Raw genomic sequence first — 14,038 nt, 5'->3', positions numbered from 1 at the left:
CCGAGGAAGTAAATAACGGCGGCAGGAAGAGCTGCGGAGATGGAGCCCAGTCAAGCGCAGCGGCGGGGAGAGCTGCACAGTCCCGACAACCTTTTGGAATTTGACACCGTCCAGGTGAGTGGCTGGGAACAAAGCGATGGGTGCCATCCTTTCTAAGGAGGAGGGTATGATTCTGACAATGTGGAAGTTGGTGCTTCAGCGCAGGGGAGTCAAATTGGATGATGTAGCGCTCCAAAAAATGTTGTCGTGAATCAAAGCGCAAGGGTATGAAGCTGGCACTGCCACTGCATTTAGTGTGAGCAAATGGGAAGAACTGGGACAGAAACTGCTGGAGTGTGCCTCTCGCGGTAATAAGAATGCAGCCGACCTCCTTACAACCTGGAGGTTTTTAAAAGAGACTTTAAAAGACTTTAAGGCGGAGAAAGCAAGCTCAGGGGAAACACCTTATAATCCAGGGGTGTCCTCGGGCCGGGTCCTGGTGGCGAGAGGTCAAGATAAGGACCTAGCGGGGGGAGCCCGTCCCAAACGTAGACGTGGTTGAGGGCGAGGGGATTGTGTGAGGACTCTGATGAGGAAGCACAAGATGAGTTGTTTCCTCCACAAAGACCGAATGAGCAGAAAGCCCCTCAGGCAGTGCCCCCTCCACCTCCCATCGTGGAGCCCTCTGCTGCCACCTCCCTCTGACGAGGGGAAAGCCCTGCGCACTTTGCTTATCTGGTGCAAAAGGAATGGGGTCCCTGCTGATGCACGGTCTGCTTTTGATCTCGAAACATGGAAAGGGGCAGGGAGCGCCTTATTCGATGCGGCCGTAAGGAAGAACACCATCGCTGTGTCATCTTCAACTGCATGGCGACTGGTACAGGAATTCCTGAAACAGTTAAAAACTGATCGGGCTGTGGCGGCAGCTGCATGGCATGGAGCCAAGGACGTTATCCAGGGAGGGAGGGGTGGGGCGAGGGGTTTTTAACTGTGGTAACATAATGCTTTTCACTGTCCCACTGTGTCTGTTAAGCATTGTTAGTGTTTGAATTCAGGTGCTATTCCTGTTTTCTTCCCCTAACAAGTCTGTCTTTTGCCCTGACTCATGGGTGCTCGAGCCACCCCTCTCTGTCATTATCTCCATTCCTGAGCTCTTTGCTTCATTTCTCCTTCCCAGCTCTGCGGGGAAGGGGTGAGTGAGCGGCTGTGTGATGCGCAGTTGCCCTCTGGGCTCAAACCAGGGCAAAATTTAAGGATGGTGTCCACCTAAACAGGCCAGGAAGTGAAAATCCCCCAGGAGCTATGGCGATTTGATGTAACGTTTTTAAATGTTTGGAAATGGCCCGGGACATGGTGTTCGATTTGTCGAGATTTGTAACACTGGTGTAACAGGGGGTTTGTGCAGCGTGAGCGTATCGAGTCCCAGACGGCTTCGTCCTGCTCTCAAAGCTAAAGAAGAATTTTTCTGCTTCCATGGGAGCAGATGGATTTTTGAGAGCTCTTTCTAGTTCGTTAACCGTGAGTCTGGGAACTAATGTTCTGATTCAACATCTCCACCCAGAGTCATGGGGGGTTCCTCATGCAGTGGGTGAAGCGGTGGAGGGTCAGATCTACACACGGGTCAGGGGCTGCATTGGCCCCCCGCCTCCCGCTGCAGGGATGAGCCCAGGCAGAGGCGCTGTGAAACGAACATCGAACCTTTAATGAGCTAAGAGAGAGAGAGCCGGGAGAGAGCTGGGGCTGGGGCTGGAGCGGGCGGGCGCAGGCTGCGTGCGACGGGGATCCGGCTCCACGTCTTCTCTGCCTGCCTGTCGGAAGGGGTCGGGGGGCGGCGGCACTCTGTCCGTGGTGTCCCTCAGGTTCTGGCTCGCTTGCCGGGCACGTGGTCGGCATCGGATGCTCTCCGCTTGCTGCTGCCTGCTGCTGCCTGCCGCCACGCTGTGCCTGTCCGGCTTCGCCTCCCGCGGGGTTTTGGAGCGTTTTCCCACCCATTGCTCCACCATCTTCCTCCTCTTGGGTGGGATGTTGTCCCGCAAGGATTTTTCTTGCTTTTTGATGTTTAAGACTCCTTTAAGGAGCTGCTGGACTATGAGATCTGTAATTTTTTGGTTTCTGCTGTCATTTAAATCAACCACCTTAATTTCACATTCCATTTTTTAATTTTTTATTTCTAAAAGCATTGTGTACAAGTAGGAGCAAAATACTGACCATGGCTGAGTCCTAAATCTATTTGTAGCTGTGACCTAATCAAAGCAGAAGACCCAAGCTCCTAGAAGTGGCTCCTCTTCCTCCCTCCTGCCACCACCCCAGGGCATATTCTCTGCAAACAAAGTCATACCTCGGTAAATGAAAGGGCTGCTGTGCATTGGCTACGCTCCCCTCCTCCCATTCACGGAGGTGATGTCGGATTACTTAGTTGAGAAAAAACTGCCAGCACTGGCCATTATCTGCTGAGGCAATTTAAATTAAGCCCAGGATATTGCCACGAAAGATTGTGCCTCCCTTGTTCCTGCCTAGGTTTCTGCAAACTGCCCTGTCTGTAGTGAGACAAGAATGTTCTCAGTGGAATGGTAAATCACCTGTCGTGGTAGTTCGGGCAGAAACTGAATGCTTACATTCCAGAACACACTTTTATAGTACTGATTGTACTCTCCTGTTGGTAGACTCAATAGAAAAATAAAATCTGACAACTATTTCAAGTTTAATAAGAAGTAACAGAATGGTAGAAATGGGAATTAAATCTTACTGGAGTTCAGTCATCTAATATCCAGCACAGGTTTGTCTTTTAATATGCATTAATATCACCCCTCAAAAAATTATTCCCAAATCGTAGCAGCAGCTATACCAGCAAAGTTAAAGCCAGCAAGTTTTGGTTCTCCATCAGATTCAATAAAATAAGATAGGAGGTGTGAAATTCAGTATCGAGATAGAGAAATCAAATAACAAAGACAATCTCATTTATCCAACAACATGAGTAGAGGGCTTGGGCCTTAGGTGATATTCAGTCAAAACAGCATTCCATGACACCCTGCCTTTTTTTTTCTTTTTTTTAATCTTTTTCCTTAAGCAGGAGCTTTGTCTCTCTGCAATCCAAAAATATTCCAGCTGCAGTAGTCCTGTGTTGAGGTAGGGGTATTAGCTGTCTTTTTCTATCTGCCAATCCGCAGAGGTGTGGCGCTCAGATCACAGCTAATCCATGCAGGAGATTATGACCTTCGCGGGAACAAAAGCACAGACGCCAATATGGTGGTTGCTTCTTGTTCGATTTATTAACTGCACAGTTGCTTTATATATGCCTTCCCGTACATCGCGAGATCTTTACTTCCCTATTCTTTCTGTACATCGTGAGATCTTCCGAGCGCCTCTCCCTACACTTCCCCCTCCCCATGCTATATAGCTATATTTGTAATAATTGAAGACTTGTTGTTCTATTTCTTCATGTGCAAGGGTGAGTTTTTTGGTGTTGGTTTTTTCGTTGTTGGTTTTTTTGGTGTTGGGTTTTTTTTCCATTCTTTCTCTGTATTAACCACAGCTGCTGCATGCTTCTCTGTAGTGCTTGCCCATATGTTGGGTTTGGGCGAGATGGTTCATCTAGCAGAAGATCCAAGTAGCCAAAAGCCACAGAAAATCCGCAAAAACTTTAAGAAGAAATGGTTATTTCAGCTTTTATACATCGGGCAGGTATCCATTTAATTAAACCATCTTTTTCCACTGCTGCATACCCACGCCCAAACACTCTCAGTGACCAGCCTAATTCCCACTCCCGGTTCCTTGACCTGAACCAAAGGATAATTTTTTGTCTCCTGGGTTGGCATAAAGTGTTTCCACAGGGGAAGTGTGGACTCGCCGCCTCTACAAAATGATTTAAAGCATAAAGGGCGCGGGACAATAAAGTCTGTTGCCGGTCTATGGGTATTGTCCCCTTATGACCTTCCCCCTCCCCAAGCTGTTGTAGTTTGGATTTTAGGGTGCGATGCGCACGTTCCACTATTGCTTGCTCTTGACTGCTGTAAGGAAGGCCGTGTACTAACTTGACGTCCCATAATGCACACCATTCTTTCGTACGTCTCGCGATGAAACAAGGGCCGTTATCTGTTTTAATCTCTTGTGGCTTCCCTAATAAGGCGATGACGCCCTCCCAGTGAGCAATAATGTGTCTGGCTGTTTGTCTGCAAGCCATCGTGGCTAATATTGTAGAACTCAAGGTGTGAATGGTTACCATGAGGTATTTATTTGGTTTTAATAGGTCAAATTCTGTTATGTCAGTTTGCCATATCTGACTGGGGGAGATACCCCTTGGATTGACACCTGCTTCCCACAGTGGGCCCTTTTGACAGTAGGGACAAAGTGCCACTATGTTTTTTGCTTGTGACAGAGAAATATGACATGTTTTTGCTAAAGCTTTTGCTCCGAGGTGTAGAAAGGCATGTAAATGCTTTGCAGCATCTAGTGACTATACACCCCAAGCCACCTGGTCAGCCTTATGATTGCCTTCTATAATTGGACCAGGTAAGGATTGGTGACTGTTCACATGTGTAAGAAAGGCCTGTCCTACGTGTTGTTGTAGAGCGTCATAAAGCAAAGTCGATACTTCCGTCTGCACAAATCCTACGGTTACCATTTTGTGTACAAGTTTATAAACAGAGAGAGAGTCTGGAACAATATTAAGTGGATTCTCTGTTTCCTGCTGGAGTGCCGTCTGGACCGCTTTGGCTTCCAACCATTGTACTGATTTATTAGTCTGAGTCCACAACCTCTTTTCCCAGTGTCCTTCAGCTTTCCATACGACTGCAGCTGTTTGTGATTGTGATGAGGCATCTGTGAAGTATGTTGTGCTGTTAAGAGGGCACATGACTAGGGGTAGTGTAAGTTGTAGCTGAAGTGTCTTCAGGTGTGTAACACATTGTAGACCCTTTCCAGTTGTCATGGACCCTGGAAAGTCAAAGATGGCACGTTGTAAGTCTTCCGAACGTGTAACCATGTCGTCCCACACTTGCTGCTTCCAGGGGATGAGTATTGTGTCAGGTTCCTTCCCAAAGTGTTGAAGGGTCATGTTGCGTAGGCATCCTATGAGGTCCGCTACAACAGCGACTGTGGTAACAAAGGCGGCCTTGTTGGTATTTTGACAAGCCCAGGCTAAAGGCACGGGTTTGCCATCCCAGCCAGACTGTCCGATTATACCAACCATGTGTCAGATAGGCTTTTTGTCCACCAAACTATATACATCCCCAGGCCTGACCTCGCATGCTATTCCCAGCTACTGGGGGAAGAGAGCCTCTCAGCTCTAACTCCAATCAAACAGGTCTGGGATGGGTCGGCAGCAGTTGCTAAGCCCAGGCAAAATGCCTGCTGTCCTGACTGATTTTTCCCTGCCACCTTGGCACAGCTCAGCAGTTTCTTATCTATCTTCTGAGGCCTGTTCTTCATCAAAGCCTAGCTGTTTGTCAGAGGCTGTGTAAGGCCGATGCCTCCCAGATCTCCCCTTTCTTGGTTTCTGCAACGGCACCTGCAAGGCTTGTTTGAGAGCTGTATCAATTAAGGGTTAGACAAACTTCAAAACACAGCATACTTACAATAGTTCCACAGAAGGCTGAAACAGTACAGCAGTTACAATTATTAGTTAAAAGAGTAGGCTAATTTCAGTACTGATAAATAAGAGATATGACTAAATACTACAAAATAAACAGTAAGGAAAGTACGGAATAGCACACTTAATAGAAGTACTAACATCCAGATCTGCAATCGCTGGGGAACCCTGGATGCAGCGAGAATTCAGAGTGCCCTTCCTCACAAACTGGAAGCCCTACGTGATGCGTCCATCTGTAGGTGAGGCATCCAACATCGCTGCAAGCAGGTCCAGCCTCTAAATCAACAGGCCAAAATAACTGGCACTTTTCTTTGAGCGGGAACATCTGATTTCATCCTCCTGTTGGGTTCCACCTGGAGCCTGGCCAGTACTCCAGGGGGAAACCAAGGGAGTTTCTAATAAGGTTAAACACTTGAGCTCTTAATTCTTAATATTGCTAAACAAAGAAAGTGGAATACACACATTCTTACAGCATTTCATCCTTATTAATAACTGCATTTCATCTAAACTACATCTTTCAATAGTGACTAGTAAGCCTAGATACTTCATTAAGGAGTTGCAATTACTGTTAGCATTTTCTCTTAAAAGAATTGGCAACTGTAGTGTAGTTTGTCCTGTTGCAGTAGCAAACATTACCCAGACATTCTGCTTAAATGATCAGTCGAAGAGATCACAAACTGTCAGCACAGGGGCACCCACAGCACCCACAGCTGGATCCTGAGTGCTGGCTGCCTCTCACCCTCAGGTGTGGTTGCACACACCCTGCCGGTGACCACTGGAGACTGAGACCTGTGGAGATACAAGCATAACCTCTTCCCCAGGTTATTAAAAGATATGGTCCTCCTCAGTTACTACTTTCTAAGTTTTTTGTTAACACTTGAGACTTGCTCTGGTCCTCTTGTTGATCTGGTATCTTGCATCTTCCCCCTTTAGTTGTTGTTGTTGTTGTAATAGACGCTTTAGCTTGCTAGATGTATGCTCCACCATGTCCTGACCGGTCGGTGAGTGGGGAATGCTGGTCAGGTACTTGACTCCCCACTGTATGGCAGGATGCAAACAGTGCTCCAGAAAAGGTATTAACAGACACATGTACATATTTTAACATTTCAAATGCAGCTGAGTGAGTGACATCAGTTTGGCATAATTCTGAGGAGGTGAGTCCCCAAGGGTCGACACCACTTCCCTGTTGAGGAGATGGAGTCTGTCTGGTATTCAGGGCAAGTTGCAGTGATGTCTTTAGCCTGACGCCTTGACAAAGAAAACTGGTTTTGATTTTGCTCTGGCATTCTGGTGGAAAAAAGGCATGTGTTTTTCATCCCACTGAAACAGCGGAGCATATGGCTGACCTGGAGCCAAGATCTCTCTCCCTTTTTGTTTTTGCAAAAGTGCTTTCAAGGTTTGGCGTGCTCTTTCTACGATGGCTTGTCCCGTGGGGGAATGCAGTGTACCTGCGATGCTTGTCTGTTTGAGATGGGGTTAGCTATACGGTGGAGATCTTGTTTTGCTTTCTCTGTAAGTACTCTGGGTGATGTCAGTGAAGGATCTTTTCATAAAATATCAAACAAGCTATGCAGATCATCATGAGTTAGGCCCACACAGCTGTATCCAATTTATGGTTACTAACAGTTTCTGTAAATCTTTTTTAAAGTCTTAACATCAGTTTTAAGTTTAAGCTGTTGCAGGACCATAGTCTGTTCACAAATCCTTCAGCCCAGGTACTGCCTGGTGATGATATCTACCTTTTCAAGTAGTATTTGCAACACCATTTGAGATAGTAAGTGCTTGGTTAAAGCAAGAGCCTTTTCCATGATCTCCTGTGTTACTGCTGCTGTAAGGATGTCATCCATATAATGATATGTAACAGTTTGGGGGACCTGGTGGGACTTTTATGTCTTATGGTAAAATAATGCAGTGGTATTGTTTTGCAGGTTCACTGACATCAATAGTGGGAATAGAAAAGGTAATTGTAGGTGCATCGTTCGGATGCAAGGGAATGATAAAAGAAATCAATCCTTTAGATCAATTACTACAAGATGCCAGTTTCAGGTAATCATTGTTGGGGAGGGCATTCATGGTTGTAAAGTATTTTTATCCTGTGTGGTATCATTAATATGTTGGAGATCATGTAAAAGTCACTATTAACCATTTTTCTTTAAAATAAGAAACTTAATTATCCCTGAATTAAGTCATTAAGGTGGCATGACTTTTTCCTTGGCAAGGGCCACTGACCCACCCACACCGGTGATTCCATTTTCCAGGTGAGTTTCAGGGTGGGTTTCAGGGTGGGTTGTGCTACAGTGGTAATTAAGACAAATTTGATCCAGTTGGAGTTCCCCATTGAGCCACACAGTCACAACCCCAAAACGTAATAGGGGTTTCCAATATAAATGGGTGAATATTTGCTACCTAATTTTCTGGGCCTCTTACATGAATGAGATCCTTGCTTTGAATTGTTACAGCATGACACCAACCCTGAAAAGCATTTGAGGTACCAGGGCTAACAGCCAGACTGCTCACAGATATTATGGTCACATCTGCACCAGTATCTAAAATGCCTGTCAGCTCGACAGATTTTTTAGCTTTAACGAGAGTACATTTTACCAGAAGTTAACCTTGTGTCACTGTCTGAGTCCAAAAATATTTAAGGGGTACCTGCTGATCCAAATCCCGAGTCATCGCGGCTTCTCGGCATAGTAGTAGGGGGAGCCACAGTAAAATTAACAAGCTGAACAATTTTTGACCGTTTTGTTACAGAGCACAGGGGTACAGACCATAGTTTTGATTTTTCTCTTTATAACCAGCATCTACGACCCCTGGTAAAAAAACCAACCCCTGTCAGGTGGTAGATGATCTTTCAAGAATATTTCCGTCAGGCAGATGGTTCAGAGGTGCACTCTCCCCGCAGAGCACGCACCTAAATTCAAGACAACAATCAACACAGAATTGCTGCCTCCCGCTAGAGGAGGTATTTTACATGTAACACTGAGCCCGAACAGACAGCAGCACCGATGACTCCGCAGCTGCAGCTGGGCTGCGTCTCACACACGCAGAACAATCACACAACCACACCAACAAGTCCCCCACACTCCTTACTGACACAACATAGAATGACAAACATTACAAATACGAAGACTCCATTAAGAACATATAAAGCCTGTGCTGCATGACAGCGTCAGCACCTTCTCGGTGAAAAAACCTGCTGCTTTTGTTGGGGGGGGGGGGGGGGGGGGTGCGGGGGGCCGGGCCGAGCGCGGTGCCGGGCTCAGCCGCAGGCGGCCGCTCCGTGGCGCAGGGGCTCGGGGAGGCCCCGGGCCGCCGTTGCCATCTCCATACTGCGCGCCCCGACCGCTGCTGGACCCCGCGGACTCCTCCGACTGAGTAGTCTCCTCTGAGAAGCGTTGCAGTCCCCTGTGTGCATCCTTAGATGCATGTTGTTCGGCTTGGGTGGCTTTCATCAATGCATTTGCCTTATCCCAAGTCACCAAGTGCTCTGGATTTCCCAATTTTGCCTGCTCTGTTAAATCAGCTTTTATTAGAGGCCAGAGCTCTGACTTCATGCAATCCATCGGCTCGGCCAAAATGCCGAGCTTTAATAATCTTTGTAGCATAGCTCTTAAAGCGCTCAACTTCATGGAAGTCTTATATTGCATTCCCCATGTTTTAAGTACCTTGATTGTGGCCTCCATGGCGCGCCGTGGAGTCTCCCGTCCTGCGTGGAGCTCCGTCACCTCCTGCCGTGTGCCGCCGACCGCCACCGGTCCACACACCGAAATCACCACTGCCATCACGTCGGGGTCACCATTTGTTGTGGTAAGGCATCAGCTGTCTTTTTCTACCTGCCAATCCACAGACGTGTGGCACTCAGATCACCGCTAACCCTTGCAGGAGGTTAAAACCTTCGCGGGAACAAAAGCACAGACGCCAATATGTGGGTTGACTACTTGTTCAACTTATTAGCTGCGCAATTGCTTTATATATGCTCCTTAAAGGCATCCACCTTAAGCATGGCTGTGTTTTGGTAACATTCTTCTTTGGCATGTTTGATTGGTTCCCTATTCTTCCCGTACATCGCGAGGTCTTCCGAGCGCCTCTCCCTGCAGACCGATGAGCTACAGAGCATCTTGAACTAACAGTGCAGCAGCATCCTGGTACCCACTGAAGCATTTGCAAGCCAAACCCCCTGAATTTACGTGGCTCTGCATGCAAACTTTGGGCATATTACTGCAGGAATTGCTGCAGAGATTTCAGGCAACAGCCTAGAAATTCTGGACGCCCCTGCGTTGTGCTTATAAGCATGGCCTTGTTTGGGGGGTTGATTTAGATATGTCTGCTTAGTGCTGTCTTGTCACTGCACCCTCTGTTTCTGGTTGGATGGCAGCCTCTCCTCGTGTTGTAATGCTGCCCTGAAATGAGAGGACAGGTGCTGCTAGCATCGAAGACCAAACGAATACCTACATGTGGGGATAAGAAAGAACGGCACTGCTGTTCCAGCACTGACAATGAACCAGGCCGATTGGCTTTCTGATCCTTCAGCTGGAAACATTGCAGAAACAACGGGGAGAGTGGTGAATGTTTGGGAATGAGGAATGTGTGCTGTAACAGCGGAGGGGCCTTCAAAAACGCATAACTCGCCTCGTAGTATGTTCTTCGAGGTAAATGGATGAAGAAATTACTGTGTGGTAATCTAAAGGGTTTCCTTGGCCTTCCCCACCCTCAGGAGCGGCTGTGTTCGCGGGGCTGGTGGTGTTCTAGCGGTGGGGGAAGCGTGAGCCTTTCTACTTGCACATAAATTCCACAGCCGCCTTTGAATTGCCCCTGCTCATGGGGCACTTTGAAGTATGGATTGTTTGTTAACTGTATCAGTGGCTGCATGTCTGATTCGTGACATGATGAGTAGCATGCCGATACAGATCAGTGAGCATGTGGAACCTCAGCAAGTTTTCAACTGTAATAAATATTTCCTAAAATATTGCAGCATTTTCAAGATTATCTTAAAGCAAATTCTGGCAATTAACACCTTTTTCTTTTGTTTTTTTTTTCTTTTCTTTTTTTTTTTCTTTCTGTCACAGGGCTCCTAAATCACACAAAATCTTAGAAACTGCTTTCAGGTGACATTTCTACCACTATTTTTACTCAATATAGCCTACGTAACACATGGAGTATTTTGGTACTTTCATGGCTAAGTATGGTAGATATCTGAACACAGTGCTCGGGCTTCCACAAAGGAAGCTATTCCAAGGACTGTGCTGCTGACTGTTTTGTTGTTTCTTTGTCAGATGACTGTTTTCACTTAAGTAAACTTGCACTTCAGACTGTCTAGACTCTCACTGTTCTTTCTAAGAAGCTGAAGTACTGGTACCCGGTATTTGGTACCTATTTGTATTACTAGGGATATACAGATCGGCTAAAGTTGCCTTCCTGTTTTGATGGTTAATTATTTAAGAACACAAAACTGCAGTACAGGTCAAGCTAATACCAGATTTTGACTCCTGTAACAATCCTGTCATGACTGGTGTGATTCCTATTTATCTGACTAAACTCTATTGATTGTCACGTTCTGCCACTTCACCCCAAATCAATACTACTTAGAACTCTTCTTTTTTCTCATCCATAACCCTGCAGAGAATGACTGTTTATTACATTCTGACTTTCTCAAAAGTGGATCTAGCAGAAAATTTGCAAATGAATAAACCTTTCAGCTGTCAATATATCTCATTCCTCCCTGATGTATTTAACTCTGCTGATACCAAAACTCGCATACTTCAGCTTGTGACCTTCATCTAATCATCTTTGTTCATCTTGCTTTTTGCGATAATTCCATAGTGTAGGAAAAAAAACAAAAAAAAAAGAAGAAGAAAGAAAATAAGGAAGTAGGAGCAGGGTGGGGAAGGCTCATAAGAGGAGAAATGTGGATGGAGCTGATGACAAGTTATTCTGGAGCTTTAAGGCACTGTACAGAGTTCACTGTCAAACCTGTAGTATGGAGATAATAGCTGTGAGAAGATATTTTTACCCATATTTCAAATTCTTGGAGTTATATTAAAACTCTGTGTGTGTGTGTGTGTAGGAATTCTGAAGGGAGAGGGAGACAAACAGTTCATTCAGCTTTGAGATTTGTTCAGTGGCTGTAGAATTTTGTCCTTGTACGCGGAGGTCTCCTGGGCGTGTGTCTGCCGTACTGTCCCAGGGCAGCGGGGTGAGCTCTGTCCTTGTGCAGTGTCTCTGCAGGGCCCCGTGGGGAGGCTCAGGGCTGCCACACGCAGCTCCGTGGGCTCGGCCGGGGCCGTGGGCTCTTGCCTCGTCTGGCCTCCTGGCCTCAGGCAGGGTCAGATCTGCTCATGTTCTTCTTACAAGGTGTTTGTTTAATCTTCTTAAAAAGTCCCCACCTCTCCTGTAAGCACCCTCTGCCAGCGCTTTATCAGCCTTTACACTGGAGAGTTTTCCCTGAGCTCTAACCCGGAGCATCCCTGCTGCTGTTGAAATCTGCTGTTTCCCACCTTGCTCAGGGCCGACGTTCAGCAGAGCTGCTGCTCCTCAGCTTCCTGGCTTTGTGCTGTGTTCCGCCGCTTTGGTCCTCTGCTGCAGAAATGCAGACCCCAGCTCCTCCCAAGACTGGACGGCTCCGTTGGCTCCAAACTTGCACTTTCTCAGTTGCTGGTGGATCAGCCCGTGAGCTGGCTCCCGTGGAGCCGAGTGCCCAGCAGCCTCCTCGGTGCTGGGCAGAGCGGAGGGGCGGCCGCTCGTGCCTCGGAGGCTCTGCTCCGGCTCGGACGCCCCGGGGACCTTTGCTGTCATTTTATGAGACAGGGTGTGCATCCAGCTTCTGATTCCCTGCAGCTCCCGGGCTGTTCCTGCAGGGCTGCTCCTGGGCCAGCTGTTCCCATCCCGTGTTACTGCTGCTTTTTGGCGCTGCAGGCAATGTGCTGGGTCCCTGGTCGCATTTCCTGCAGGCAACATCCCTTCACGTCGGTGTGTGCTTTTAAGATGGGAAGTGTTGTACATCGTGCGTGATGATAAAGAAATCTGGCATCTGGTGAAGCCTTCAAACGTTATTTTGAACGTTAGTGATACCATGCAGAATAGTGGTGGGCTTTTTTCTAGACCAAAGCTGAATTTTTACTGCTCTGTGATTTTATTGCATTTGGTTGGTGTCTTGGCTATGCCTCGCTTACAGTTCCTAACCACAGCCTTTGGATGTAGTGGCTGCTAAACCCACATCCTTCAGGTTTCTGAGGGTGGGGGACTTGTTTCCTTGGGGTAATAAACGTTTGTGTGTGTGCTGATGGGGCAGGCCCACCATAGGGCTGACTTTTTGTCAACCTCCAGTTGTTTTTGGCAAGAGAAGCCAGTCAAAGATTCCCCAGAATTCCAAAGATTCCCCCTAACTGCCTTGCATACACTTTGGGGATCATAAAGAAGGTTTTCTGAAAAATCAGAATGTTTTCTGATGCCCTCTCACTCAGTCTGTAGTTAATGTATTTTACTCCTTCCCTCTCAGCGTGTCTGCTTTGCTCGTCAAGCAAAATAGACACTTCAGCCTCGAGTTCTCTGTATATTTGAGGAAATCATCAGTGATTTGGCAGGATTGTTTTTAACCTCCAGCTTATCGGAGAAGCTCAGTAATTGGGAAGGAACAGATTTTTCACACTGTGATCCGATCTTATTCTCAGTCCCAGCTCTGCCTCATACAACCTCCGTTCCCTCTCTGCAGACTTAGGTCAGCGGTTCAGTACCATTTTGTCAGTGGATTGCAAGTGGCAGGGCCAGTGACACCGTCGGATGGCAGCGCCTCGTCTGTCTTGGTGGCACATCCTTCTGCCTGCAGCCTGGCGAGGGGTGGCCGTGTTTGAGAGATTAATCTGAAATCGGTTCCTTAGCACGCTGCAAGGAGGTTTATCCCTGATTCACCAGGAGATTTGGAGACTGGGGTTAACATCGCTTCTCTGTTTCGCTCCCTCACTCCCAGAATCTTTGATCTCTGTGTTAGGGATGACTGAAGCTTTAGAAGGATGAATTAATTACGCTTTGCTTGATTTTCTCATCTGTAAGGGAGAGAAGTGATGTATTTCACAGGCATGTTATGAGGTACCTTGAGAACCTCTCAAAGGAAATGTTACAGGAAAAATAGGGATTTTAACCAAATATAAACTAAAGTTTGCCAAAGCAGAAGGCTCTTTAACATTCACTGTTTTTGTTATGTGGATTAATAATTAAATATCCTTACCAGAAAAAGGAAGATGTTGTCACTTTTGACTTTTACAGCTCTTCTGGATTTTTTTTTCTACAGCGTTGATCGTGTACTCCATTTTTTTCCCAAATATTGTCTACCTCTGATTGTGATTCAATTTTCGTACAACAAAATACATATTGTTAGAAGTAGAACACCTTGCAGTCATGCTGTGCATTTCAGTGAGGTTTTAGACATGAAAAGGGCAACCAAGTGTGGCCAGAATTCATATTTGCTATATCCCA

At 46.7% G+C, this 14,038-nt stretch overlaps 1 protein-coding gene across 1 annotated transcript in view; it reads left to right on the top strand.

Moving 5' to 3' along the window:
• Positions 1-4,190, top strand: part of LOC141963908 (hydrocephalus-inducing protein homolog) — a 106,175-nt gene extending 101,985 nt beyond the window's left edge. The window contains 1 exon segment of the mRNA XM_074913644.1: positions 4,156-4,190. Within this exon segment, the coding sequence (XP_074769745.1) occupies positions 4,156-4,190 (35 nt within the window).
• Positions 4,191-14,038: the final 9,848 nt, after the last annotated feature.

This window comes from Athene noctua, chromosome 9 (assembly GCF_965140245.1).
Source record: "Athene noctua chromosome 9, bAthNoc1.hap1.1, whole genome shotgun sequence".
Lineage (NCBI taxonomy): Eukaryota > Metazoa > Chordata > Aves > Strigiformes > Strigidae > Athene > Athene noctua.
Note: the sequence above shows the minus strand (reverse complement) of the source record. Positions and strands in the feature narration are given on the sequence as shown.